General features: G+C 40.1%; 1 protein-coding gene across 1 annotated transcript in view; it reads right to left on the reverse strand.

Annotated features, from left to right (window-relative positions):
- Nucleotides 1-25,891, reverse strand: part of LOC139736158 (uncharacterized) — a 140,405-nt gene that overhangs the window by 28,093 nt on the left and 86,421 nt on the right. The window contains exons 10-23 of the mRNA XM_071646889.1: nucleotides 25,328-25,446; nucleotides 23,984-24,136; nucleotides 23,156-23,242; nucleotides 22,065-22,148; nucleotides 19,769-19,933; nucleotides 18,492-18,606; nucleotides 17,661-17,851; nucleotides 16,411-16,532; nucleotides 15,834-15,903; nucleotides 14,719-14,879; nucleotides 13,778-13,904; nucleotides 12,499-12,684; nucleotides 11,610-11,758; nucleotides 10,289-10,403 (exon numbers count right to left, since the gene is read on the reverse strand). Of these exons, the coding sequence (XP_071502990.1) occupies nucleotides 10,289-10,403; nucleotides 11,610-11,758; nucleotides 12,499-12,684; nucleotides 13,778-13,904; nucleotides 14,719-14,879; nucleotides 15,834-15,903; nucleotides 16,411-16,532; nucleotides 17,661-17,851; nucleotides 18,492-18,606; nucleotides 19,769-19,933; nucleotides 22,065-22,148; nucleotides 23,156-23,242; nucleotides 23,984-24,136; nucleotides 25,328-25,446 (1,844 nt within the window). The remainder of the gene's footprint in view (nucleotides 1-10,288; nucleotides 10,404-11,609; nucleotides 11,759-12,498; nucleotides 12,685-13,777; nucleotides 13,905-14,718; nucleotides 14,880-15,833; nucleotides 15,904-16,410; nucleotides 16,533-17,660; nucleotides 17,852-18,491; nucleotides 18,607-19,768; nucleotides 19,934-22,064; nucleotides 22,149-23,155; nucleotides 23,243-23,983; nucleotides 24,137-25,327; nucleotides 25,447-25,891) is intronic.

Here is a 25,891-nt window from a genome sequence, read left to right on the forward strand (position 1 = left end):
ACTAGATTCACAATGCATTATCCCTATCATTACTTTTATTGGCACTTACATTGCGCTCATCAGCGCATGATTTTCATGTCAGAAGTGCCGTAAATTATTCTGGCACACACGCGATATGACGCAATATTGCCAGACTAGGCTAGGCACACATGTAATCTAGTTCTCTATGTTATCATAGACTTTAGAAGATGCCTGCTTGTCTATTCATAAATCAAAATAACAAATGATAATGGCTCTAATATGCAAGGGTATAATATGTACACAGATGCAAAAAGCTCAAGTCATAGATAACATGGTGTCTAAAGAGTAGCACAGTAAAGTGAAACAAACACATCATCCTGGATCAATGTACCTACATAATCAATATCACACTAACTCTGGTCTTGAAGAACAAATTTATACGGGTCAATCCACGTCAAATCAACCAATTTTCAGACAATTTGTAACCCGACCCCCTTCAATTTTCTTTAAACTCGCACCAAATGTGCCCCCAAGTGTCTGACGGAAGATTCTACAATATTTTGCCCCAAGGTCAAACGGTTGCTAAGATACGGCCTCCCATAGCAACCAATGCGTGGCCAAATAACCGAGTTTAAATAAAATTTGCTATTTTTGATTGACTGCTGCAGCCAAGTTAGATGAGATACATTGCTCATTTTCTGTAAACTTGAAGAACATTATGATACTAACATGCACAATATGTTACGGCACGAATCTGACATTCGGTTATTGCGCAAGAGGTCACCGAAAATGGCGTTAAGCGTCAACGTTAATGTTTTTGGGTGCATGTTTGGAAGCTGATAACTTCAAAATTCAATTAGCTTAGAACCCAATATTATGCATATATAGAGACTCTCACTTGCTCTACACACCTACCAAAATTCGGCCAAAAAGTATGCTCCGTTTTCTTGAAGAGCGCCCTCAAAGTTGGCTTTTTTCAAAAAGTTGCAAAGTTCAAGGTCACAAATCACCACTCGTCCCATCGAGGAGTGACACCAATTTTTGTGTATTGATAGACATTTACCTATATTTTCATGGGTTACCAAAAAACTTTTGTAACCGGAATGTTTAACAGCGTTTTTATGCATTTGAAAATGGTCGTAAACACCCAATAATCGACGTAAATTGACATATAGGGTTTTCAGCATATTTCAAATGGTGATAAATCAGAGATGAAGTGCCAAGACACAATGGTATCTTCTGTGATGATAGTCTGTAACTAGTACCAAAAGGACATACATAACAAATTGTTTTGTCTTATTGGCAATGACCTTGAAAATGCAGCTGAAAATCACAAAAAACAGTAAATTGCTCAATTTTCCGTGACCATAATGGTGCTAAAGTGTGTTTACATCAATTTTTAGTTGTGTGCCATTTCAGTACTCATGGTGACTTTAAGCTGAAAACTGCTAATCATGTTCCATTTCTATTCTATTTCAAGCTACAAATAATATTTGAAGTCGTCTCCAGATATTTTGACCTTGACATTGTTCTGAACACAGATGTAAATTCCTTAATATTAGCATTATTCCCAACACACAAGTGATTTACAACTTTGTACACCATTTCAAACTTGAATTTCTCTCAGACAGAATGCCTGATCATATTTATATTTACAGTACTGGTAGTCTGTAATGAGAATTTAGAGGATGTAGTATCAACTTATTTGTCTCAAAGACATTGACCTTGAAAATACAGCTTAAAATCATAAAATCAATATTCGTTCAAATTTGCAATACACACTTTAATTAAAAATGGTGTTTACAGCGACTTTGAATTGTGTGTAATTGTTATATATCAATGATGACCGTGTTACAGCCTATAATTGCTAATTATTTTCCCTTTTGTTCCACTTGAGCTGCAAATAATATCAGAAGTCATATGTACATATCATTTGACCTTGACCTTATTTTAGAATAGCCATAATGCCTCAAAATGAGCATATTCACCACACATTGAGCACTACAGCACATTTCAAAATTGATTTTCTCATAGACAGAATGCCTAGTCATGTTGATATTTGCATAAAGGTAGTCTGTAATGGGTACTTTGAGGATTTATAATGCTCAGTGCACACACTTACAGTAGTGTCCAATTTATCCAAGTTGTATGCCTATAGAAAATGGATGCATAATCACCATTAACATTTTAGCCATAAAAATAGAATGATCAAAAGAACAAATTTCAAGACTACTTCCATCCTAATAATGTCACTGACTTCGAATTTCTGGTTCTGAATTTCATACACTAGGCATTCTGTCGATGAGAAAATCAATTTCGAAATAATGTTGTAGAGCAGTATCTTATGGTGTTGTGAATATATTCTTATGCTCAAAGGCATTTATGACAGTTTTTAGAATAATGTCAAGGTCATATGATTTTTGATATTATTTTTGGCTCAAAATGGAACAAAAGGAAGAAATAATTTGCAATTATCAGCTGTAACTCATCATCAATATAAAAATCATACACAATTCAGAGTCACTGTAAACACCAGGCTCTAATAATGTGTATTGCAAAATATTTTGAACGATTATTGATTTTTATGATTTTCAGCTGTATTTTCAAGGTCAATGTCATTTGAGACAAACCAGTTGATACTACATCCTCTAAATTCTCATTACAGACTACCAGTACTGTAAATATAAATATGATCAGGCAGTCTGTCTGAGAGAAATTCAAGTTTGAAATGGTGTGCAAAGTTGTAAATCACTATGTGTTGGGAATAATGCTAATATTAAGGAATTTACAGCTGTGTTCAGAACAATGTCAAGGTCAAAATATCTGGAGATGACTTCAAATATTATTTGTAGCTTGAAATAGAATAGAAATGAAACATGATTAGCAGTTTTCAGCTTAAAGTCACCATGAGTACTGAAATGGCACACAACTAAAAATTGATGTAAACACACTTTAGAACCATTATGGTCACGGAAAATTGAGCAATTTACTGTTTTTTGTGATTTTCAGCTGCATTCTCAAGGTCATTGCCAATAAGACAAAACAATTTGTGATGTATGTCCTTTTGGTACTAGTTACAGACTATCATCACAGAAGATACCATTGTGTCTTGGCACTTCATCTCTGATTTATCACCATTTGAAATATGCTGAAAACCCTATATGTCAATTTACATCGATTTTTGGGTGTTTACGACTATTTTCGAATGCATAAAAAAGCTATTAAACATTCCGGTTACAAAAGTTTTTTGATAACCCATGAAAATATAGGTAACTGTCTATCAATACACAAAAATTGGTGTCACTCCTCGATGGGACGAGTGGTGATTTGTGACCTTGAACTTGGCAACTTTTTGAAAAAAGCCAACTTTGAGGGCGCTCTTCAAGAAAACGGAGCATACTTTTTGGCCGATTTTTGGTAGGTGTGTAGAGCAAGTGAGAGTCTCTATATATGCATAATATTGGGTTCTAAGATAATTGAATTTTGAAGTTATCAGCTTCCAAACATGCACCCAAAAACATTAACGTTGACGCTTAACACCATTTTCGGTGACCTCTTGCGCAATAACCGAATGTCAGATCCGTGCCGTAACATATTGTGCATGTTAGCATCATAAAGTTCTTCAAGTTTACAGAAAATGAGCAATGTATCTTATATAACTTGACTGCAGCAGTCAATCAAAAATAGCAAATTTTATTTAAACTCGGTTGTTTGGCCACGCATTGGTTGCTATGGGAGGCCATATCTTAGCAACCGTTTGACCTTGGGGCAAAATATTTTAGAATCTTCCGTCAGACACTTGGGGGCACATTTGGTGCGAGTTTAAAGAAAATTGAAGGGGGTCGGGTTAACACCATTGGTTGATTTGACGTGGATTGACCCATACACATAAGCTCTAAAAGTGACTGCAAAGCAATGTACACATGTCAAATAATTAAAAAATACAGTAAATATCTGCATTGTATTAGGTGCTAGAGTTGCTGCAACCCCCAAGCCATTACCCCCCCCCCCATTTAAAAAAAAAAAAAAAAAAGCAAACCAAAAATGCACAATTTGATTCCAGCACAGATCTAGCATCATAATCAATATGTCATTGACATGGCCTCCAATAACATTACAGCGTCCAATTCTGATGGCCATCCTCCGGGCAAATAGGAACGTAATGGCCAAATATTACAGCAAATTGCTTTCCAGCGTGGAGACATGCCTCTGAATGCGTGGCATTCAAATACAGATAATGCGCAAATTCAATTATGACTGCGTGGATGTGCTGCGACCTTGAATTTGTTATTACACTTCTGGAGCCAGGGCAAAAAAGAGTAGGGCATTGAGGAGGGGTAATATTTATCTCACCTGGTCACAACTCAAATATGAAGAGAAACTTGTACAGAGTAATTTGTAAAAATGGAATGCAACAATGCTTCTTAATGCAAGTACATTTGTATTACATCATCATGCATACCTAGCCTAGCACATTCATCTCTATTAAACACAAGTTTCTTCTCTGACTTTCAAACTAGTGTGTTGTCTAATAGTTTCTTCCATTTGCACACGTAAGACAACCCTCTTTATGCCCTGTATACAGTGTATCTGCAATGAATATTACAATGATTAAACTTCATATGTTCCACCTCATCTTTGTACCTTCCAATGTGCACTATGTCTTGGTAGCTTGACAGGAATATAATATGCAGAGTTTAAACAGAAACTTGCTCTGAACTTTCACAAATGAACGCTCAACATATTACATACTATAGCATACTGGAGTTCTTTACCCTCTTGCTGTTTGACTATGGAAACAGACTATAAAGTTCCAATTAACGAAATATACTGGAATGTGAATGATAACACTCGCATTTCTGACAAGTCTCCAGATTTGCCTGCTCATACTCAACTCGTCTCCTCAGCAGAAATGCCACAGAAACGGCAGCTAAGAGGGCATCCCATACAATCCGTTCTGAGAAGGACATTGAGGGGGGCTCCAGTTGCTGCTCTTTTTGTTCCTTTTCGCTTCAGTCCGGGCCGGAGAGATAATCCCTCGTCCATTTACCTGGCACTCACGTTGCTCTGGTAATAGATCTCAAGCGCAGCAGGTTCCATTTGCTGGCGACTTGCGAAGAAAACATGGCGAGGTAGTTGTGGATAACATTGTTTCTGAGCACAGGTAGTCATTCTCCCTATTTGACCGTCCACTTCACATTCTTTGCTCCAGAAAGGGTAGTGATACATGCAGTGTGCTCCAAGCGCCTATGAGATCTGAAGAAGGGTGCTTCAGTCCGTCATGGTATTAAATCTCTTTGAAATGTACAATCGGCGTACATCTTCAGCGATTTCCAGAATACATCCATACCAAAACTCGACTCTGGTATCATACACGATGCCCAATTTTACAACGACTTCTTCGAAGCATTCGACGAGCACTTTTAAGAGAGTACCATCAAATCGCAAGGCCTGATGAAATAATAATAACAGTTTCCATTCAAGGCTCACATCAATAAACATACCCACACATCTAATCTTTATGCACGTCCACTTCCAAGCGACAGATGTCACGGCATAGTCTAGTGTAGTCTCACTTCAAGCCCCCTTGAGAATGCCTGCACGTGGCTACTGACACTTGCTCGTACATCCCCGACGGGCAGACATCTGCCGGGCAGGAATAACAGCTTCATTCCCCGGGAGTAAAAATTGCGCCAGCAATAACAAATTTCAATAACCACGGCTCTGTGTCTCTCACTGTCTCTCTCCCTCTCTTTCTCTTTCTAGTCCTCCCCCTTCAGGATATGAGATGTCCTACTCATGCTTTTCTCCTCAATTTCACTCGCCAGATCTGCATCACCTTTGCTGCCGGTGGAATGATCCCCCTCCTCCACCCCATCCCCCCCCCCCCCCACATCCAGGCGGCAATCTCCACGGGAACCGATTTGCTATCAATCAGGCAATCAGATCCCTTCTGTTTCTTCATTTGTCGTCTGCAGTTTGCATCACGCTGGCTTTCACAGCTGTGCTCTTCAATATTGTCACTGTTTTCTCATAAGCACCCAGACCTGTGCAGAGGTTTACGAGATGCCCACGCTCTCTCTTCCCTTGCCTCTAGATAAACCAGAACGGGAGCAGACTACGATCCCAGAAGCATATTATACCTGAATTTGACCACGCTATTCTCTTCCACTCCCCCATGCTCACGTACATAAAGAAAAAAAAAACACAGGAAAATTTCAATCGACAAAGCTTGAACTCCCAATAACCTTTAAAGTATGATGTTCATAAGTTGCAAATGTCTTCCTCTGTCCATACTGAAACGACTGCGATATTGCTATAGGAGAATACCAAAAGAAATCAATGTATTATACTGTTGGCTGATGCAGAGTAAACAGTAAACAGGCACAATTCATTTCCAATAAAAATGCTGGGTTATTCTTATCAAATCAAAGTTTATCAAGGCTGATATCTGATAACACACAGATCACTCTCCCAAAAGTTGATCATGAATCCAACTGCTCATTCAGACATCTAAATCTGCATCACTATTTCTTCTCCACTGTTGTACTTGAAGCCTTTTCTCAATCTGCAATCCACCCCCTTTTTTTCTAAACAATTTTCAGGGTGGTGAGACTCTCTCTCTCTCGCCATATTCTCAAATTTACAAGCAGTTTGTACAGAGGAAATATACATGTATACAAGTCGTGAATCACTGAATTCCATCAGCCAATCCCGATCCCAGTTTCATTATGACCCGATTCTCAGCTTCGCCTGGGATGGAAGACTCCTTCAAATAAGACAGCTCTTGTCATTCCTTGGAGCTACCAAATACATCTCACTATACGACTACCGTACACTACTTATTTACCAACTACAACTGCATTAATAGGTTTGGCATGCAGCTTTCATTTCCTTCCATTTCACTGAATTTCACTGAAATATTGAATGAAGTCAAACATGAGCACTCTCAAAACACCTTCTAATGAAGACTTCATTTTGAGAATCTTTGTGTCATTCTAAGCTGTACATTTAACCACCATAAGATAAAATTATAACTACTGTGATGATGATTCATCTACTGTATACGCTGTTATTTTTGCATACAGATATTTTCGCGAATGACAAGGTCATAGACATTTTCACGAGATGTTGTTTTTGCGAATCGACGCTGACATTTATGTTAGTGCTCTATTAACAAAGCACATGTAGACATTTTCGCGAGTTGTTAAATTCGCGATCCAAATGTGATTTGCGAAATTCGCGAAAATTAAACCCTCGCGAAAGTAACAGCTTATACAGTATTACACAACCAAAGAAAACTGGCATGCTCACACATCATATTTCGTCTGCAAAGGTCTTGCTTTACAGCCTGAATCAAATTACGAGTAAATATCGGTTTTCATGACTAAATTTTTCCATGTACTCACTCATTCATTCATCATACTTTTCATCTTAAAAAGATGGTTAATCATTTGATGTGCCTATTTGCAAAGGTTTTGTCAACATATTTGTATACATCTAGAAGGTACAATACACAAATATATTTACATACTGTTTACTATATTATCCACTAAAACATGACATAACTCAAAACTGATTTATTATAGGAGAAATATTAAATGAGTAGGTCTCAACATAAAACGAGGAAGGCGAATTCTCAGTGATATTCAGTTCATGGATTTGAGTTTGTGGGTGCTACAGACCACAGATTTTTCACACAATTTTGCCATTCATTGTAACTGTCATTCGATGTCACCAAGTTCATAGTCATCTTTGAGATACGAATCATGTCTCTGATATTGTCCGTGACACAAAATGAACAAATTTCCTCAATTAGTCATTTTTGGGGGCACACACAGGACCTTTATAGCGCAATTTCTTCTCTTTTCTTTTACAAGAAAGTGATTGATTCCACAAACTTCTTTTCTTACAAAGAACAGTAAATCAGTAAGCATCGTGTTAATGTCATGTCTTTTCATTATCTCATTACTTTTGTGTACATCATTAATTGAACACAGTTAAACAGCAAGATTTCACAAACACTGAAGTCAATGATGCATCAAATTCTGTATAAAAAAAAAAAAAAAGGAATCAGCTATAATCTGCAAAAAAAGCGGACTATATCAAGTCTATTCAAACACACGTGGGTCCACTGATGTCTCTTTATCCAACTTAGCATCAGGCAGATTTGCAAACTTGCAATTCACCAATACATTTCTGCATGATTGCTGCTACACATAATTCTGTTGGATGCCCTCTAAGCCACCATTCATCATGCATTTCTACTAAGAAAACAAATGTACTGTGCTCAATTTTGCCAGTAATACAACAAATTTAGGTTGGCCTTTTTGGTGTGTTTGCTTGTTTGTTTGTTTTTTCAAGGGAAATGAGAAGTGTTTCCAGTAGTTTCATACATGGCTCACACATATATCACTTGCCAGCACACTTCCCATGCTTTAGGATACCCATTTCATTCAAATGTGATGCAAATTAATCTTTACTAGATTGAAACCACGCCAAGTTCACATTGATGCTCTCATGTGCGAGAAACTGGTGATAAACTGATGTGACATACAGTGTATTTTACAATTCTGGCCTTCTGTTAACACTTTGAACCCTTTGCACGTCTTGTATGCATGAAAAAAAAAAATTACTGTATATCACAAAAACATTTCAGTAGCTTCATCATCAGTATACAAAGCAGATGATTTCCATTTCATTTAGAAAGTTTGCATTATCAACACCAAAACTTGTCATCGGAGTACCTGTGTGATTAACAATGCTGCATTTGCATGAATATGTCTACACACACACAAGTTTATGACAAAGAGGCATAATGGCTTGGAAAGCACCCACTGCAGTCCCACCTATTTGTATGGCTGTTTCCTTCTTCTGCTAACATTACGTCCTAATCGTTCTCCAAGTGGAGAATAAATACCAGATTAGAAATAGCAGGACAACCTTTACACTTCGGTTGTGAACAGAAACACTCTTTGCAGCTAGTTGACAAAGTCAATCATTTATTTTATCCAAAATATCCATATTTTGAAATATATGATCATGTACATTTTGTTAAGCATGCTACCACACAACAACAACTACTCAGATCTATTTAAAAATAGATGATAAAACAAGTTATTGTTTGTTGCAGCTGTCCAAAGTGCTATGTTGACCAACCATGCAATATTTTGATCCAAGAAATGAAGGAGAGGTTTACCCCCACCTCCCCCCCCCCCCCCAAAAAAAAAAAAAAAAAATTAATATAAATTTGGTTCATAAGGGTTCATTACAAGTATGATACCACACATAAAATCATATGATGAAGCACTTTGACATTTCTGCAACTGTTACTTCAGCTGAGGTCATACCATCCGCTTATAAAACACTTGTGTCCTTTTTTTTCTCAATAGATCAAATGACTCATGCGTACAAACACTACATGTGCTCTAAATCTATGACATAAAGTTGACATCTTAGACAGAAAAAACGACGGAAAAACTGTCACAAGGACTTTGCCCCTCAGTCATAGAGAGTAAAAACAACAGTAACAGAAAACAAAACAACAAACAACAATCAACATGAAAGGCAGTAACATACCCGATAACGAAATCTAAAAGGGCACATGATAACAACTGAATACAATGTGGACAGTGAGCAGTAATACTGGAGGCCAATAAATTAAAACAGCTAAAAAAAAATGAATATACAAGAATAAAGTACAAGGACAGAATGAAAAAAGGAAAAAAAAAGAGATGTTCACGAGGAATTAAAGCCAAAACATAGTTCTCCAAAGGGATAAAAATTCATCTTCCACCATTTGGAATTCGCTTGCAATATATTGAAAGGGTCTATCAAGAAACTTTCACATACCTGGTTGATGTGCCTTTCGCAGGAATATAAGTTGTTTCAGAGTAATTCGAGATCAAAGGTGTACGATAATTTTGATCGTACGCATACAACTTTCATTCTAGAGGAACATTCCACGTTCGATCAATCGTGCCCTAGCAATCTTGTTTTCCAACGAGCTCTGTGCAATTCACTCTAGTGCGGAAGATTGGTGAGTGCGGCATTGTTGCAAAATTTGCTGATTATTGATAATCAATTATGAAAAATTACGTAGAAAACTCAATCGCGAATGCCCCAAGACTGTTGTCTGTCGTTGCCCAACAAAAATCGTGTTATCACAGCACTACTTCTAATGCACGGGGTACGTTTCAGAGCAAAAACTCCAGTTCTGCAGGCATACACAAGAACTATGTTTTCACTTAAACACAAAGGAACAGCATGCATTTGGATCAGACATAAACTTTGAACTTTGACCTTTGACATGGGGTCAGAGCCTCACCTTGCCATGAGAGTCTTCGATCATAGCCAAGTCCTCCTCCAGCTTCTTGATCCTCGCATCAGACTGCACCTTCTCCAGCTGGATCTTCTGTCGGGACGCTTCCTCCTCTTCCAACCTGTAGAGGGCGACCGACAGATTATTGCGTGGGGAATGATCGAATGGATGCATAAATCATACATTATATGACGAGGAAAGCCTTTAGAGCGTTTCAACAAAATGCACAACTGTATGACTGAAGACAACTTACTCAGTTCTTGATAAGACAGCGTGAGAAATGTTCAGGCAGTATAAATTTGTCATATTTATAATTTCTTTTTTTTTAATTTTGTGATATTCTTGTGCATATCTGTCTGCGGCTTTAAATCAATTTAACGGTAGCCTTTGTAATATTGGCTGCGAGTTGTACCAGATGTTTGGTAATAGCATTGTGAGCATTTTATGCTTTTTACAATGCCTAATATCAAGAATGTTATCTGCAAGCATGCACACACACACACACACACACACATAACTTGCTACATCTCTCTAGTAAGTGTACGACATGTGTGTAACACTAAAACCACTGCATGTTACATATGACGACTGAGCTGCACTACTATATTCAAAACTATGCAAAGTGTGGATTTATCCACAAGACGAAACTTTGGAATGGCAAGTTTTCAAAAAAAAAGAGTCCCCTAATGTTCTTTTGAAAGAAAGCACTTATACAAGATACATTTCATGAATCATTTGTTCATTTTAAAGATACCTCTGATGAAGACCTTTCACACATTGGCACCATTCTCTCTCACATTCGGTAAGTGAGGGGGATTTCGCCGTTTACCACAGGCAGATAAGGATTTCTACATGACATCCACAAGAGCCACACAACTCGCTCACGACAATGCCTCGACATACGCCCTCAACACATCCACGTCTGCAATATTCCACTGGGAATCTTAACAGTTTGTTAAATCTCGTTCAAGTTAAAGATCAACTTCCAGGATAATAATAACACTCTAGCTAACACATGAATCAGAAAAGTTATTTCTTAATGATATCCACAACAATATGCATATTAAACTGTTGGCTATGATCCATCCATACACTTCTTAGATGCTTGCGCATTTCCTCAAGCAGTGTATTTTGTTGAGTTTTTTTTTCTGTTCCCCCTCCCCCCTTCCCCCTTCCACCTCCAAATCATATTTCTTAGATGAGCTTCCTGTCACCATGGAGACGGGTTTCCACTCCAGAGCTCCTGCATCCACCCTTCTCCTCCTCCTCTCTTCCTCCCGCAATCCACAGCTCCTACACCCCCACCCCACACTCCTGCGATACTCACTGCTCTTCTAGGTCCGTGATATTCTGCTGGAGCCTCTTCTGCTCGGTGCCCAGGTTCATGTTCTTGTCCTCCTCCTCCTCGATGCGGGCCTCCAGGTCGTGGAGGATCTCCTCCAGCTCCTGCTTCTTGGCCGCCAGCTTCACTCGCATCTGGGCGGGGCAGGCAGAGTGGAAGACGTCAAGAAGGAGGAGACAGAAATAGACAGTGAGTTTTTCTACTGCACATACTGTGTGATGAGGCAATGGACCAGAATCTTGATTCTAAACACCTCCAAGGTGCCATTCATTCGATGCACTGGTACATACAATTGTACATCACTACTACCACACAAGGCATTTGGGAAGGCTGAACACACTTGATTTGATTCATCTCACTTTTCATCAAATAGCTCACTTTTCACGGTTTACAGCCCAGCATCTATTTTCGGCAGACTTACAGGTGTGAGATGGATCAGGTAACCTCTACAGCAGTCTAAAAAATTTGCAAAATCAAGTTTGGGGACATTTTCCCAGATCATGTAAAATGGTGAAATCATGAACACCTGAACTTGTTTCATCTCAGCTGGATGCACCATATATACTGTAATACTAAACATACTCATCAACACTAAAGTGTTATGAATTTTCACAGAATAATCAACTTTTTGCCATAAAGCTCCGCAAACTTAGCATTTGACCCATTAAGTTCACAATGTCAGCATGCTAATCAAATACAACAGTGTTTCTTCAATGATTACACTTTTCAATGCTCCAGGAAAAAAACAAAAAACAAAACTGATCATTATCTTCCTTCTGTTTTCCCCCAGTATCAGGGGGATGTTCTAGCCCTTTCAAATCTCTATATCCTCCTGTCCCATTCCGTTTCCATCACCATGGCAATGACCCCTCACCTCCTCTGCTTCCTGACTGAGCTCCGCCTCCGCCTGAAGCTGCTCCGCCAGGATGCTCTTCTCCTCGATGACCTGCTGGTACTTGCGCTCCATCTCGGTGTAGTCTTTCTCCGTCGTCTCCAGCTTGTCACGGATCTTGCGCAGCTCATCCTCGCGCTGCTGCATCTCCTCGTCTTGGCGAGTAACCTTTGGAGGGGCAGCGAGAGGGGGAAAAAAAGAAGGAAAGGTGAAGAGGTCAAAGGTCATCTCAGCGTGCATCCAAAGAGGAGAGGAAACTATCAAACCTATTCAACGATTTTGGTGGATGACAAGTAAAAAAGAGGAGGAAAAGATGCACAGTTTAAAATAGAATGCTTCTAGAGAATTTGTCGTGTTCAAGTCGTAGCTCATAAGAGCATCGGTCTGACACAGGAAATGTCTGCATGAGCGTTACCGAAACCCATTCACCCTACAGGTACTGTATAAGCTATATATTTCGCGGGGGTTTTATTTTCGCGAGTCGGGAGCTATTCGCGAAATTAACAACACGCGAAAATATTACCTTCCAAAATGAATCCCTTGCCTTGATGATACGAACATTTTCAGTACTAGTATACCATGTCACGGCTTACCGAACAGACCATACTGGCTAAGCTCGTTTACGCACGTCCACGTCTACTTACGAATACTGTAGAGAGCCAATCCATTATTGCAAGGGGAACACTCGTCAGAAATCTAGCGCGATGGACTTAACCACTTCAAAAATGTTGAATTCTAACTTCCTAGTTCGCATAGTTTGGTAAGTTTTTCTTTTCATGCAGTGTATAACTAGTATCATTCTTATTTGCTAGTAAGTTGAAAATTCACACTTTCTTTGCCACTTCATATTTCCTCTGGTCCCCCAATCGCGAATTTAACCACTCGCAAAAATGTGTGACAGCGGCAATGCGCGAAAATTTATGTACGCAAAAATTATAGCGTATACAGTAATTAATTTTACAAGGAATTTTGTGAAAGCTTTTCCCAAATCGATCTATGCTACCACAGGCAGACATTGTCATCTTCTACCTATATAAACCCACGAATGAATTGCTTCTGCAGTGTGCTTACTCTGACGAAATTCATTTTCTTTTCTTTTTTTCTTCATGAAGAATGTTGCAAAGAGAATAGAAAGTTACAAAAATTGCACCAACTCGTGCCCATAGATGAGCAACGATCCCATCAAAGGATTCATGGCGCTACGGCAACAAGAGATCGGCACCATGGCAACAAGAGATCGGTTTCAAGACATGATACTTACATTGAGAAGGGGCTTGACCTTGGTGAAGAGACGCCACCACTGCCAGTTGCGTAGCTTGAGGTACGCCAGGCAGTTGCGCTGGATGATGCGGATGGCGCTGAGCTGCTGGATGCGCTTCTGGTAGTTCCTGTTTCAGGGATGGAGAATTGTGATATATGTCATCTTGTTCTTATATCCACACCTCTCTAGTAAGCAGTATAAGGGATATATTTCATTGTATTACTGTTTTGTTTTGTTTTTTGGTGAATTCTGTAGGCCAGCTGATACTTGCAATATTAATAATTCGTGAAAATATTGTCTCTCTTAGTACAAATTTGCTGTTTGCTTCCACAGTGAGAAATCTATTTTATACATTTTGCCTGTGGTTCAAGATCACCCATTCAACCACTCGCAAACTATATGCCCTCTAACTCTCTGCTTGCCACATTAATTTCTTGTCAATAGTTATATGTGTGGAAATGGTGCACATTTGACTTACTGGCAGAGAAGGGGGTGAAAGAATTCTACACAAAACTACAGTGATTCACTCGATCATAGCACTGTGAATTTTAGTCAACCGAACATGAGAGTTTACTTGCATTTAGACTGGCAAACTTCACTGGGATATCAGTCAAGTTCCATGTGTATGGAGACCATATGGATTAGTCATACTTCAGTATACTTTATTAATGCATGTGCTATGAAGAGGGCTTGACATCACTGTCTTGGAGCTATATTTCCAAACAAGCAGCAAGACTTCCATTTCCAGAATTTTATACTTGTAATATGCCTAGTGATATGCCAAGATAAAACTCTATAATGTAAATATACAAGGGAAAATAAAAGCAGACAATATAAACACACATACACACACATATACACACATGACACAATGTATATAATGGTAGTACAATAAGGCATTAAAGATTTTAGAGAACAGCCTGACAGAAAGACAGACGAACCTCCTGGCAATAACTCCACGGCAGTGGGCCTGGAAGCGGATGATGATGTCAGTGAGCTTCAGGTCCCTCTCCTCCTCCAGATGGGCCAGGACTCCGGCACGGAAAAATATCTTGCTCTGCCCAAGGCGGAAGAGGCTCGGATCCAGGTCCAGGGCTTTGATCTGTGAGAAGAAAATTGTTTGGTTCCTCAGCAACATGCCTGATGGCAGAGAGTGTGACTATGCACACATGCTTATCCTCCTTATTATACTTTATTATTATCATCTATCACTGTGATCCTTGTTCTCCTGATATTTATTGATGCTGCCCTCATCATCATCATCATAATCATCATCATCATCATCATCATCATCATCATCATCATCGTCACAGTCATCCCTCATTGTGTAGGATGAAGAATGACCTTCACCTTAGACTGCTTGCAGAGACTTCTAGTAAAACCATATGTACAGAAAATGGTGAGCAGCTTCAGCATAAATCTGCTCAAGGTACTGAATTCACTGTCTTCATCACCATCACAATCATCATCAGCAGCAGCAGCAGCATTATCACCATCATCATTGTCACCATCCTAACTGATTTACCATGTTATACACCAAGAACTGAACTTCACCGCAGCTCTACCAAGGAACTATTCTGTCAGTTATAAATCTGCTGAACACTTACTGAAACCATGATAGATTCTCTTCGGGCTATCTACCCATCATCATCATCATCATCATCATCATCATCATCTTAATGAAATCATGATAGATCTTCTTCCTCCTATCTAGTCATCATCACCATCATCATCTCAATTAAATAATGACAGATCTTCTTCAGGCTTTCTAACCATCATCACCATCACCATCATCGTCTTAATGAAATCATGATAAATATTCTTCAGGCTATCTACCCATCATCATCATCACCATCACCATCACCATCTTAATGAAATCATGATAGATCTTCTTCGGGCTATCTAACCATCATCACCTTACTGAAATCATGATGGATCTTCTTCCGGCTATCTCACCATCATTACTATCACCATCATCATCTTCCTCATCACTACCACTAACATGATATTCTGATCTTATACAACAATCTCTCTATGAGATAGTCTGGATGCTCACCATCTCCATCACAGCCTTCTTTCCATCCATGAATCCCTTTGGGATGACATTGGGAGTCAGCAGCTCATATCTGGGTGTGAAACAAATTTCCATTCAGTGTTATAAAAACACTATCTGACCTCCAAACAACGAATTGGGACAAAATATGACAGAATTCCACTTCTTTCATACAGTTCGTAGTTCCTCCTCTCCCTTTTTAAAACATGGGCAGCTTCCATTAAAGTATATATATGCATGTATCATAATAAAAAGAGAACTAAAATATGTACTTTAAAGGAATGAAAAATTACAACAGCTGGCAAATATAATTTCTGTCTCGTAGCATTATGCATCCATGCTGTGGATACAGTTATGCATCACTGACACAATTTACATCATCCTAATTGCATCTCTGAATTCCTGTCAGGGCACATCCCCCAAAGCTGCATCCTACACTGGAATACCTTCGCAGCGAACTTCTTGTATGTATAACAATTACGAAGCAATGGCCGCAGAAAACCAAGGCCCACTGTTGCGATTACTATCTGAAAAAAAAAAAATTGATTCCTCAATTCCGAGGCGTGGAACGTCTCTTTACCTCTGCCTGAACTCTTGGAAGATGATGCGATTGGGGAAGCCCTGACGACAGATACGGATACCCTCCAGCACGCCGTTACACCGAAGCTGTTCCAGCACCAGAGGTGAGTCAATCTTACCCGCCTGTAGATGGAGCGAGTTGCAAAAATAGAGATAAATAGACGAACACATCACAAATTCAAAGTTAAAATTATACTGTGACATTCCTTTTTTTTTTTAATTGTATACAAATTAGTAATATAATATTTTGCATTTTACAGTCCCATTATGTACCCAATGTAGACTCTGACAGACCTCCCATTAACTACAGAGAAATAATAATTCAAGCTGATCACAATTCATTGTCATCCCATTGCGTCACCCACACTAGCAGAAACTTTGTCCTTGTCATTGTTATTGTTTTATTATTGTTACAACCTACTGTTTACAATACCATTATTACTGTCATCACTTCCTTCAAATCATTATACTGTAACAACCAACACCATCATTATCGTTTACAATCACCAACACCATCATTATCGTTTACAATCACCACCAACACCATCATCATTATCCAAATCATTATCACCATTAATAAATCCTGATTATCATCATCTTATCATGACCACCATCATCATCTATATCCCTGTCATTATCACCATTACTAAAGCCTGATCATCATCATCATCATCATCATCAACGCCATCATCTTTATCCACATCATTATCATCATTTCTCAATCCTGCTCATCATCATCATCACCACCATCTTCAAGTATATAATCACAACTGCCACAATCAAGACCACTGGCTCTACAAGTTCCTTTACACCATCACTTCTTAATCTCACTTGTAAAATCACAAACATCGTCACCACCACCGTCCCTACCATCATCATCATCCGAAGCGTTTGCATCGTCAGCTTTAACTACCACTGCCACCACCACCACCACTACAATTTTCATCTACAAAACCACGATCGTCATCATTGCTACCATAGACACCAACTACTGTATACGCCATATATTACACGAGTCTAAATTTTCGCGAATTCTGGACGACTTCGCACGTGGTTAAATTCGCGATTGTGAAGTCCTGTACTGAACGGAGAAATGTACATGTGTACATAATATTCACATCAGGATCAGAGTCAATAAATTTCTTTTAATTTCTTTTAATTGCACAAATAGCATCTGACTTGTGAAATTCGCGAAAATAAAAACCTCGCGAAATATTTGGCGTATACAGTATGCTCTGTCTCCTCCCTGACCTTCTTCTCGTGGTTGGGGATGATGCAGCGGACAAAGTTGGGGTTGGTACAGTTGAGGGTGGTCATCAGCCTGCCCAGCTGCTCCTTGTACAGCTGGCCCACGGTGCGGAACATCCCGCGCCGGGTCTGGGAGGCACCGAAGCGGCTGCCGCTGTCCTGGTTCAGGGTGCTCATGCCCACGATGTTGGCCACTGCAAGTAGAAAGAGTCGAGACATTGGTTTACATGTAGGTTACACGATGATAGAAACAACCCTTTGAGATGGCAACATCAGATTTGAGTGCTTACATAAAATAATACCTCGTTGCCACCCATACTTCAGGAATGCTCTCCTGTGGATATTGTTTCATTTTTTCATTTTTTTTTTTAACTTAATGAGGCCAGTCATGTTATCATTACTGAAATCGAATCACTATTTCCAGCAATATACCTTGAATTTTAATCCTGCATAAACTGTTGCAAAAATAAACTTAAGGCAGCATCTAGAAGATGTCCCCCACCTTTCATCCAGGGTGTGCTTCCTATGATCAATCTGGCAGTATATGCTTAACCATTACTATGCTGTATTTGCTGATTAGCTGGAATGTCAATTGGCACCGACGTCTGGAAACTAACCATCAAAAAAGAGAGATCTCCATATCCCCTTGCCTTTCAGTCACCATGGCCTGTCCAACCTCCACCATTAAGGTCAAGTATTTGGGGACTTACTGAATGCTAATGAAAGCACCATGGCCAATTATGAGCTTAAATGCCTGGGACACACAAGGGTTAAAGTGCATTGAATACTATTAAGAGTAGGTAAAGGGATGAGTCGCCCAGTGCCACGACATACCATCCTTCCAAAGCTGGCAGATGAAAGGCTCAGACGAAGCCCTGAGGATGGAGATGACGTTGTCGTTCAGCGGGTCCATGTTCTTGGTCAGCCATTGCTTGGCGGAGTAGTCCACCTGGATTATTACGAAATCAAGATGATCTCAGATGACAGGAATATTTCAAACATTTCTCGCCCTCCAGTATATATTCTTTAGTGATTCAAACATGATTTATCCCTGATAACAGGTTTTTTTTTTAAACTCTTCGTGTGGCACGTTTGCAAACCTAACTCAGTTGATGGCACGCCAACTTCATAAATTTTGCTCAATAATGCACAATAGTGCTCAAACCAATTGATGAATTGCAATATGCAACAAGTACAAGTACGTTCAAAGCGTCATAGCAATAGCTGTGTCAAAAAATTAACACCACAGCAAAAAACTGGTAATTTTTATACAACTACACTGAACAGTTCTGGTATTACACACTCTCATAAAAAATGTTATGGCTTTTAAAATCAGAATATTTTTCAAACATACTCATGCGTTGTCAGCAGAGAATAATGTGGCACAGAGAGCATTAAAAGGAGTGAGGATGGGAGGGAATGTCATTGAGGGAGGGGCAGCTAGGGAGAACCCCAGAAAAGAATAAGATGGTCTCATTTTATACTGTATACTGTGTCACTGTGTTAAAGGGACATACATCCTGTAGCTCTTGTAGCTACAAAAATATATACTGTAAAAGTGGATATTTTCGCGCGACTATTTTTTCGCGCGTTTTTAATTCCGCGGAATCAAGACATCACGCACAGGAACATATGGCAAGCAGAAATATTCGCGTGCTTTTACTTTCGCGCTAGTTTCTGAGTGCGCGAAATGCGCGAAAATTTCAACACCGCGAAAATTTCCACTTTTACAGCACTTCTTCAAATAATAGGCCAGATGAAAAGGGACAAAAAACCCCTAACAACAACAACAACTTTGATGTGAGATCTAAACAGACATGTAATCCTAACATAACAGCTCACAGCGCAGATTTACATTTGGGAAAAGTTTTTTCTCCTGATGTGAATGAGACAAATGTGCAAAACAAAATATAGCCATACGTGTCCCTGTATTCATTAATCTCAATTATTATTATTTTTTTTTAATAGACATGTTGAAATGAGGTGGGACAGGGGGCTGCAGTTTTCTATTTGTGGGATCAATAACCACCTTAAAGTAAAAAAAAAAGAAGGAATGTTTACTATGCATAAGCATGATGTTAATTTCCAGAATCACTGCACGTGTCGCTCACCTTGCCGGCGTAGTGGACGACGGAGAAGTCTGAGTTATCGCGGAAGTCCGGCTTGCGGTACTTGTCGTTCTTGCTCATCTCCTTGTGCAGCTTCTCCACGAAGGACTTGTCTGTGGCCTTGGGGAACCAGCACTCCTCGTCCAGCAGGGCCAAGATACCCATTGGCTGCATTGAAGGGACACATCATGCAAAAACATTTTCAGTATTTGGTGGAAAATCTTTATCCACCCAGGGTAGCAATCACTTAGCGAACAATCTCTATCCCCCAAGGGTAGCATTCACTTAGCGAACAATCTTTACCCACCCAGAGTAGCGGTCACTTAGCGTACAATCTTTATCCATCCCGCTTGGCGGTCACTTAGCGTACAATCTTTATCCACCCAGAGTAGCGGTCACTTAGCGTACAATCTTCATCCACCCAGAGTAGCGATCACTTCGCGAACAATCTTTATCCACCCAGAGTAGCGATCACTTAATAGCGGACAATCTTTATACATCCAGAGTAGCAATCACTTAGCGAACAATCTTTATCCACCCAGAGTAGCGATCACTTAGCGTACATCTTTAAGCCCCCGTTCCACTATCACGATCTGGACCCCGATCCCTCCCGATCTAGCAGATCGGGAGAGAGCGGCAAAAGCGTACGGGGATCGGAAGCATCGTAGCAGCAGCGTGTGGAGGTCGGGGTTGGAGCTGGCATTTTTTCAGATCGGGAAGAAATTTTGAACCTGTTCAAAATTTCTTCCCGATCTCCCCGATCAAAATTGACCTAAATTCAATCGTATGGCAAGCGGGGAGAGCGTAGTGACAGCGTAAACGCAGCGGGGAGAGCGTAGTGACAGCGTAAATGCAGCGGGATGAGCGTAACAAGGTCTTTCTGAGCGTAGTAACATCGGCACAAAAACGGGAAGAAAACTATACACAAAAATGTCTGCCAGAAGAAGATCAAGGAGATCGAGAGGCAGAACTGTTGAGGAGGAGGAGGGCATTGTCGCTGCACCTGTCAGGGCAGAACATGAAGAAGAAGGAACTCAAATTTTCGAAGAAGGAGAAGAGATGAAGAAAAAGAAGAGAAGAAAGCAGCAAAGCAGCTACCCAAAAGGCGAAGAAAGAGAGACTGCACGTGATGCTTAAAGAAGAGGAAGAGGACATAGCAGAATTTTGAAGAATGTGAAATCATCTACAACTGGAGGAAGACGGACTATAAAAGCAAGGACATCAAGAAAAAGCCTTGGAAAAATCAGCGCGTCTTTGTTTATAACGATGTATTGCTGCAAAAGAACCGGGAGTTGAGGAGACTCTTCGAGGTACACAGTATATTTCTTTGGTTCTGCATGCTAATAAGTTGACGGACTGCAGATCGACAGTCGAATCGGGGTACGTCGGGGCACATCGGGCACTTTTCAGCTCTCTGAACGGGGTGACAGCGTGATAAGATCGTATAGATCGTTTAGAGCGTAGATACAGCATGCATCGATCGGATAACATCGGCAACATCGCACTGACAGCGTAGCTACATCGTTCTAAAGCGTAGCTGCAGCGGCAAAGATCGTAATGCCTCATTCCCGATCATCGAAGTAAGAGCGTAGCAAGCACGTGTTAGTCGTAACTGCAGCGTACTTAGAGCGTTCTAACATCGTACTGTGTCCAGATCGGCTCAGGTTTTACCCGATCCTTCCCGACCTGAGAAAATTGTCAAATCGTAGCGAGAACGGCATAGTGGAACGGGGGCTTTATCCACCCAGTGTAGCCTCTGTGGTGTAAGCACTGTACTCCTGCTAGAGGTCCCTGTAATGAATACTACCCTTATTTAGTGTCGGCTATCTACTACCATTCATCACATGGTACAATCCTGAATCGAGAGGAACGGACACCGTGTGGTCAGACATCGTTTGCGAGGATGCATGAATTGGGCAGGATTTTCATAGTTGAGCTTAAATGATCTACATAACTTCTATGAACTATACTACCTCTCACTACCCGTACTACTACTTACTACTACAAATAACTGATACTTCTTACTACTACCACTTGCTGCTGCCACTACTACTACTTCTCCTGATCCTACAACTAATTCCCCTACAACTACTTGATACCACTTACTGGTACTTTTGTTGCTGCTGCTACTACTATTACTACTTAATACTTTTATGGTTGCTACTACTGCTACCACTACTACAACTACTACCGCTACTGCAATGTACTAACAATCTTTATTACTCTGTCATTACTACAAGAAATAACCCTCACACTGTTCTTACTTGAAATTCTGTCTCTTTCAAGGTGAGAATCTTACCTTCTCAATGAGGTCAATGCAAGGCTGCAGGTCGAGCCCGAAGTCGATGAACTTCCAGTCGATGCCCTCCATGCGGTACTCTTCCTGTTATCACAACGAGTGCCAGAAAAGACGAGAAAACACATAAAAATAGCTGCCACAATGTGGAAAGGGAAGTTGGGCAAAATTCAATGAGTTACAAGACCGCATGATCACATTTTACCCGCCACATCCCTTGGATCGAGTTATATTTATATTTCATAAATGTGAACCATGCCTCCTGCTTCCTCCCGCAGGACACATAAAAGACAAGATACAGCGCAGTAGTGGTTAACACACCATAAATTAACTGCTCCTCATGTATCCATCTCCACCAATGGAGTGGCTACTTTCAAGGCTCAGCGTCACTACTGATTGTTTGGCTTTTTTTTACATCGCAGTGCACGCCTTCCCAAGTTCAACGCTCTACTGTATTTCACACAATGAAACCGCAATACACCACAGAATGTATATCTGTCAAATTGCAAAAGATCGCTATCAAAGATCATTATCAATACCCTGCAACAAACACAACAAGAAAGAGTCCTCTCTAGACAGTCCTACAAGCAAGCATGCTGCAGGAATCTTTTCATTTTTGCTGAGGTCTCAAGTTTCAGACATCTATTTTCATGACAGCAACAATAGATTCAGATCCAGAGTCAATTCAGATTTTGCCTCCAACATTAGATAAATTCTTTCAAATACAATAAGTACAAGAAGTCAATGTAATACAAAATATAGGTGTGTATGAACATACATTTAAAGTGAAAACATTGTACAAAAAGAAACGAGTGCACAACCTATATTAAACTGTTTGAATAAAATCATTGCGAAAGTGAAAAGAGAGCCCACAAAAAAGATGCACTTATAGAAATGTGGGCCACTCAAATTAACTGTAAGGCACACAGGAAAAAGGTATGATAATGGAAGCACACAGAAACACACACACACACACACAACGATCGAGGAGACAAAAGACGTAGACAGGGCACAAGGGCATGAACCATCAGGAATGGGCAGTTACTAGAGGGGGACTTGGAGCGGGAGGGGCGGGGCAGGGCGGGGCTGCTCACCTGTTCCAGGATGAACATGGTGTGGTTGAAGAGCTGCTGCAGCTTCTCATTGGTGTAGTTGATACACAGCTGCTCAAAGGAGTTCATCTGTAGGAGCAACAAAAATGAAAGTGTCAGATCCACATCTCTATAATCCAGACAACTCAAAGGCCCAGTTTGATGCTAATCGTTCTAAAGCCATATGGCTAGATCACTTGTCTCTAGCAATTCTATCTCTAACTGGAGCATTTAAATTAGCACAAGCTAGCATGTTGTACATTTTCGCTATTACCATCAGTACTTTGTGGTGACATAGGAAGCGTAGCACAACCAGGCACATCGTGACATACAGATGTACATAGAAAAAGATGAGAAGTCAGGAGTTCAGTTCTAAGATGCTGGCTAAGTTGAACAAACTAGAACTTCTTTTTTAGTCAGTCCAAATGGAGCAAGTGATAGATAAAAACCTATGTAAGGCCATCCCCCTCTCAGGAAAGATGGGGAACCTTTTCAAGACTCTCAGAGAAGAAAGTACCACCTTTAATGAGCCTTAGACTTTGGATACAATGTAGATTATAAGAAGAACAAACGACACTGGCTACCAACCTAGCTCTAGATATGACATGTACAGAAAGATATAATGTACGTTTTTGTATATAAACATAATAACACTTACTCCTTTATGAACTCTCCATGAACTCGTATACATTTTGAAAACATCGTTGTTGATTTGTTATAATGATCTCATGGGTACAAATCGAGATTTCAAACACACATAAAAAAATTAAAAAAAACTGAAAGAGAAATGGCATCGTAAGGGGCTATATATATTGGCCATGACTTTAATACCTTGAAGATCTCGAAGCCAGCAATGTCAAGGATACCGATGAAGGAGGCTCCGGTGCGCTTGCTCCTGTCCAGAGACTTGTTGATCCTGGCCACCACCCACTTGAAGAGCTTCTCATAGATGGCCTTGGAGAGGGCCTCGCAGGCAAACTCCACCTTTGGGTGAGGAGAGTTGGAATGGGGGGAAAGAGAAATAGTTTCAGCACAGGCTGTTAAACCTCTGCACACCAAAACACATAATAATGCAGAGTAGAAAATGTAAAAAAAAAATATTCTAAAACTAAGATAATATCTTGTTTTACTAAATGTTTTTTTTCAGGGTTTTCCATTTTAAGGATCAAAAAAAAAAATCTTATTTTTTTGTGAGGAAAATGCAATCTAAATACAATGTATCACAAAAGCATATGAGTTGGCAGCTCTGGTAATTCAATGTATGCCAGTGATAATCATGCTCGCTCAGAGACTTCAACTCTCCCGTTTTCGACGGGAGATCTCCCGCCGAAAGCCCATTTTTGCACAATCTCCCGTTCTCCCGCTTGAGATTTGATTTCTCCCGCCCTGGCTCTGTGTCTCCCAGTGGAAAGGATTTCTTACTTATTGCTATCGTATGTTGAAAATTAAGCCTTAGATAGCACCAGAGAACATCTAGAACCCTAGGAACTTTGCGCTTCGCACACATCAACTTGGAGTCTCCCGTTTGCTATGGGTTTCGGGCGGGAGAATCTCCAGATCAGAAGGTGCTTGGGGTTGGAGTCTCTGCATGCTCCTGTTTGAGCTGATGTCAATTAAATGAATTAAATAGTATCTGAATTGTGTACCATCCCATCCCCCCACCTCCTGTGCCCACCTTTACACATGTGTGATCTTTAAGTACATGAGGTGTGCAGTAGGTGTGTTAGAAGATACGGATGCATTGCTTTGCATCATTAGTCAAACTTTTACATCATCCTACTCTTCAGCCTAACTTCAAATTCATGGTGTGCAAACTACTGGCTTCCATCAGCGACCAGACCTTGACAATGAAAGAAAAAAAGCTCCAGGTGTTGGAGGTCTGAAGGACTACAAGATATGTGTGCAGCAATGGCTGAGGTGAAGACCTCAGGGTCAACGATGTACATCAATAGTCAATTCCTTGCATCAGCAAGAGATTTGCTCAGCAACCAAATTCTTTCAGCAGACTGATTAAAACAAAAACAAAATCAAATTGACAATTGTCTCTAATTCTAAATCGACTTTCCCAAACCGTACGCTAGTCTCTGAAGATAATTATTCAAGAACCGATGAAAACAATTTCCCAGGTTCCCATCTATTCCTCATCTTGCGCCGACGATGAGATCGGTCCATTACCTGCTCCTTGTTCTGGGCCTTGTTGACGAAGTCCCTGCCGACCTTGAGGCGAGGCTTGAGGAGGGCCTTGGTGAACTCTGTCACGTTGACTCCCAGCAGATGGCAGATCTTCTGGGCAACTGATGGAGAAAACAACAGCACGGGGGATGGCTACTGTCAACCCGCGGTTAAATAATCCTTTCTTTTTGGCTCCCTGCCTTTTCTTAACAGTAACATTATATCTTTTCTTTCTTTCTTTTTGGAATAAAAAGAATGGGAATCTCATTATACAGCTGTAAGGCAGCCATATCCACCAAGCATTCTTAACCCATATGAAAAATCATTTTTCTTCTTCTCAATTCAAAAAATATTTTTCATAGCAGCTTCCATTCAACTATCCATTTTGTCATACTGTTTCAAGAGTATTCCTGTCTGAAGGCACTGTCATGCATATGTACCTCCTGCATATATTGCATACATTGAACATCCAAAATAGGCTATCTTGTCAACCTTGTTACAAATCCCGAAAGAAAAAAATGGTTGGTATCATTTGAAATACAGACAAATTTGTTTCACAATTCTATT

This window comes from Diadema antillarum, unplaced genomic scaffold (genome assembly GCF_040938485.1).
Source record: "Diadema antillarum isolate AM-2024a unplaced genomic scaffold, OU_Dant_1.0 seq00000627_RagTag, whole genome shotgun sequence".
NCBI classification, from domain to species: domain Eukaryota; kingdom Metazoa; phylum Echinodermata; class Echinoidea; order Diadematoida; family Diadematidae; genus Diadema; species Diadema antillarum.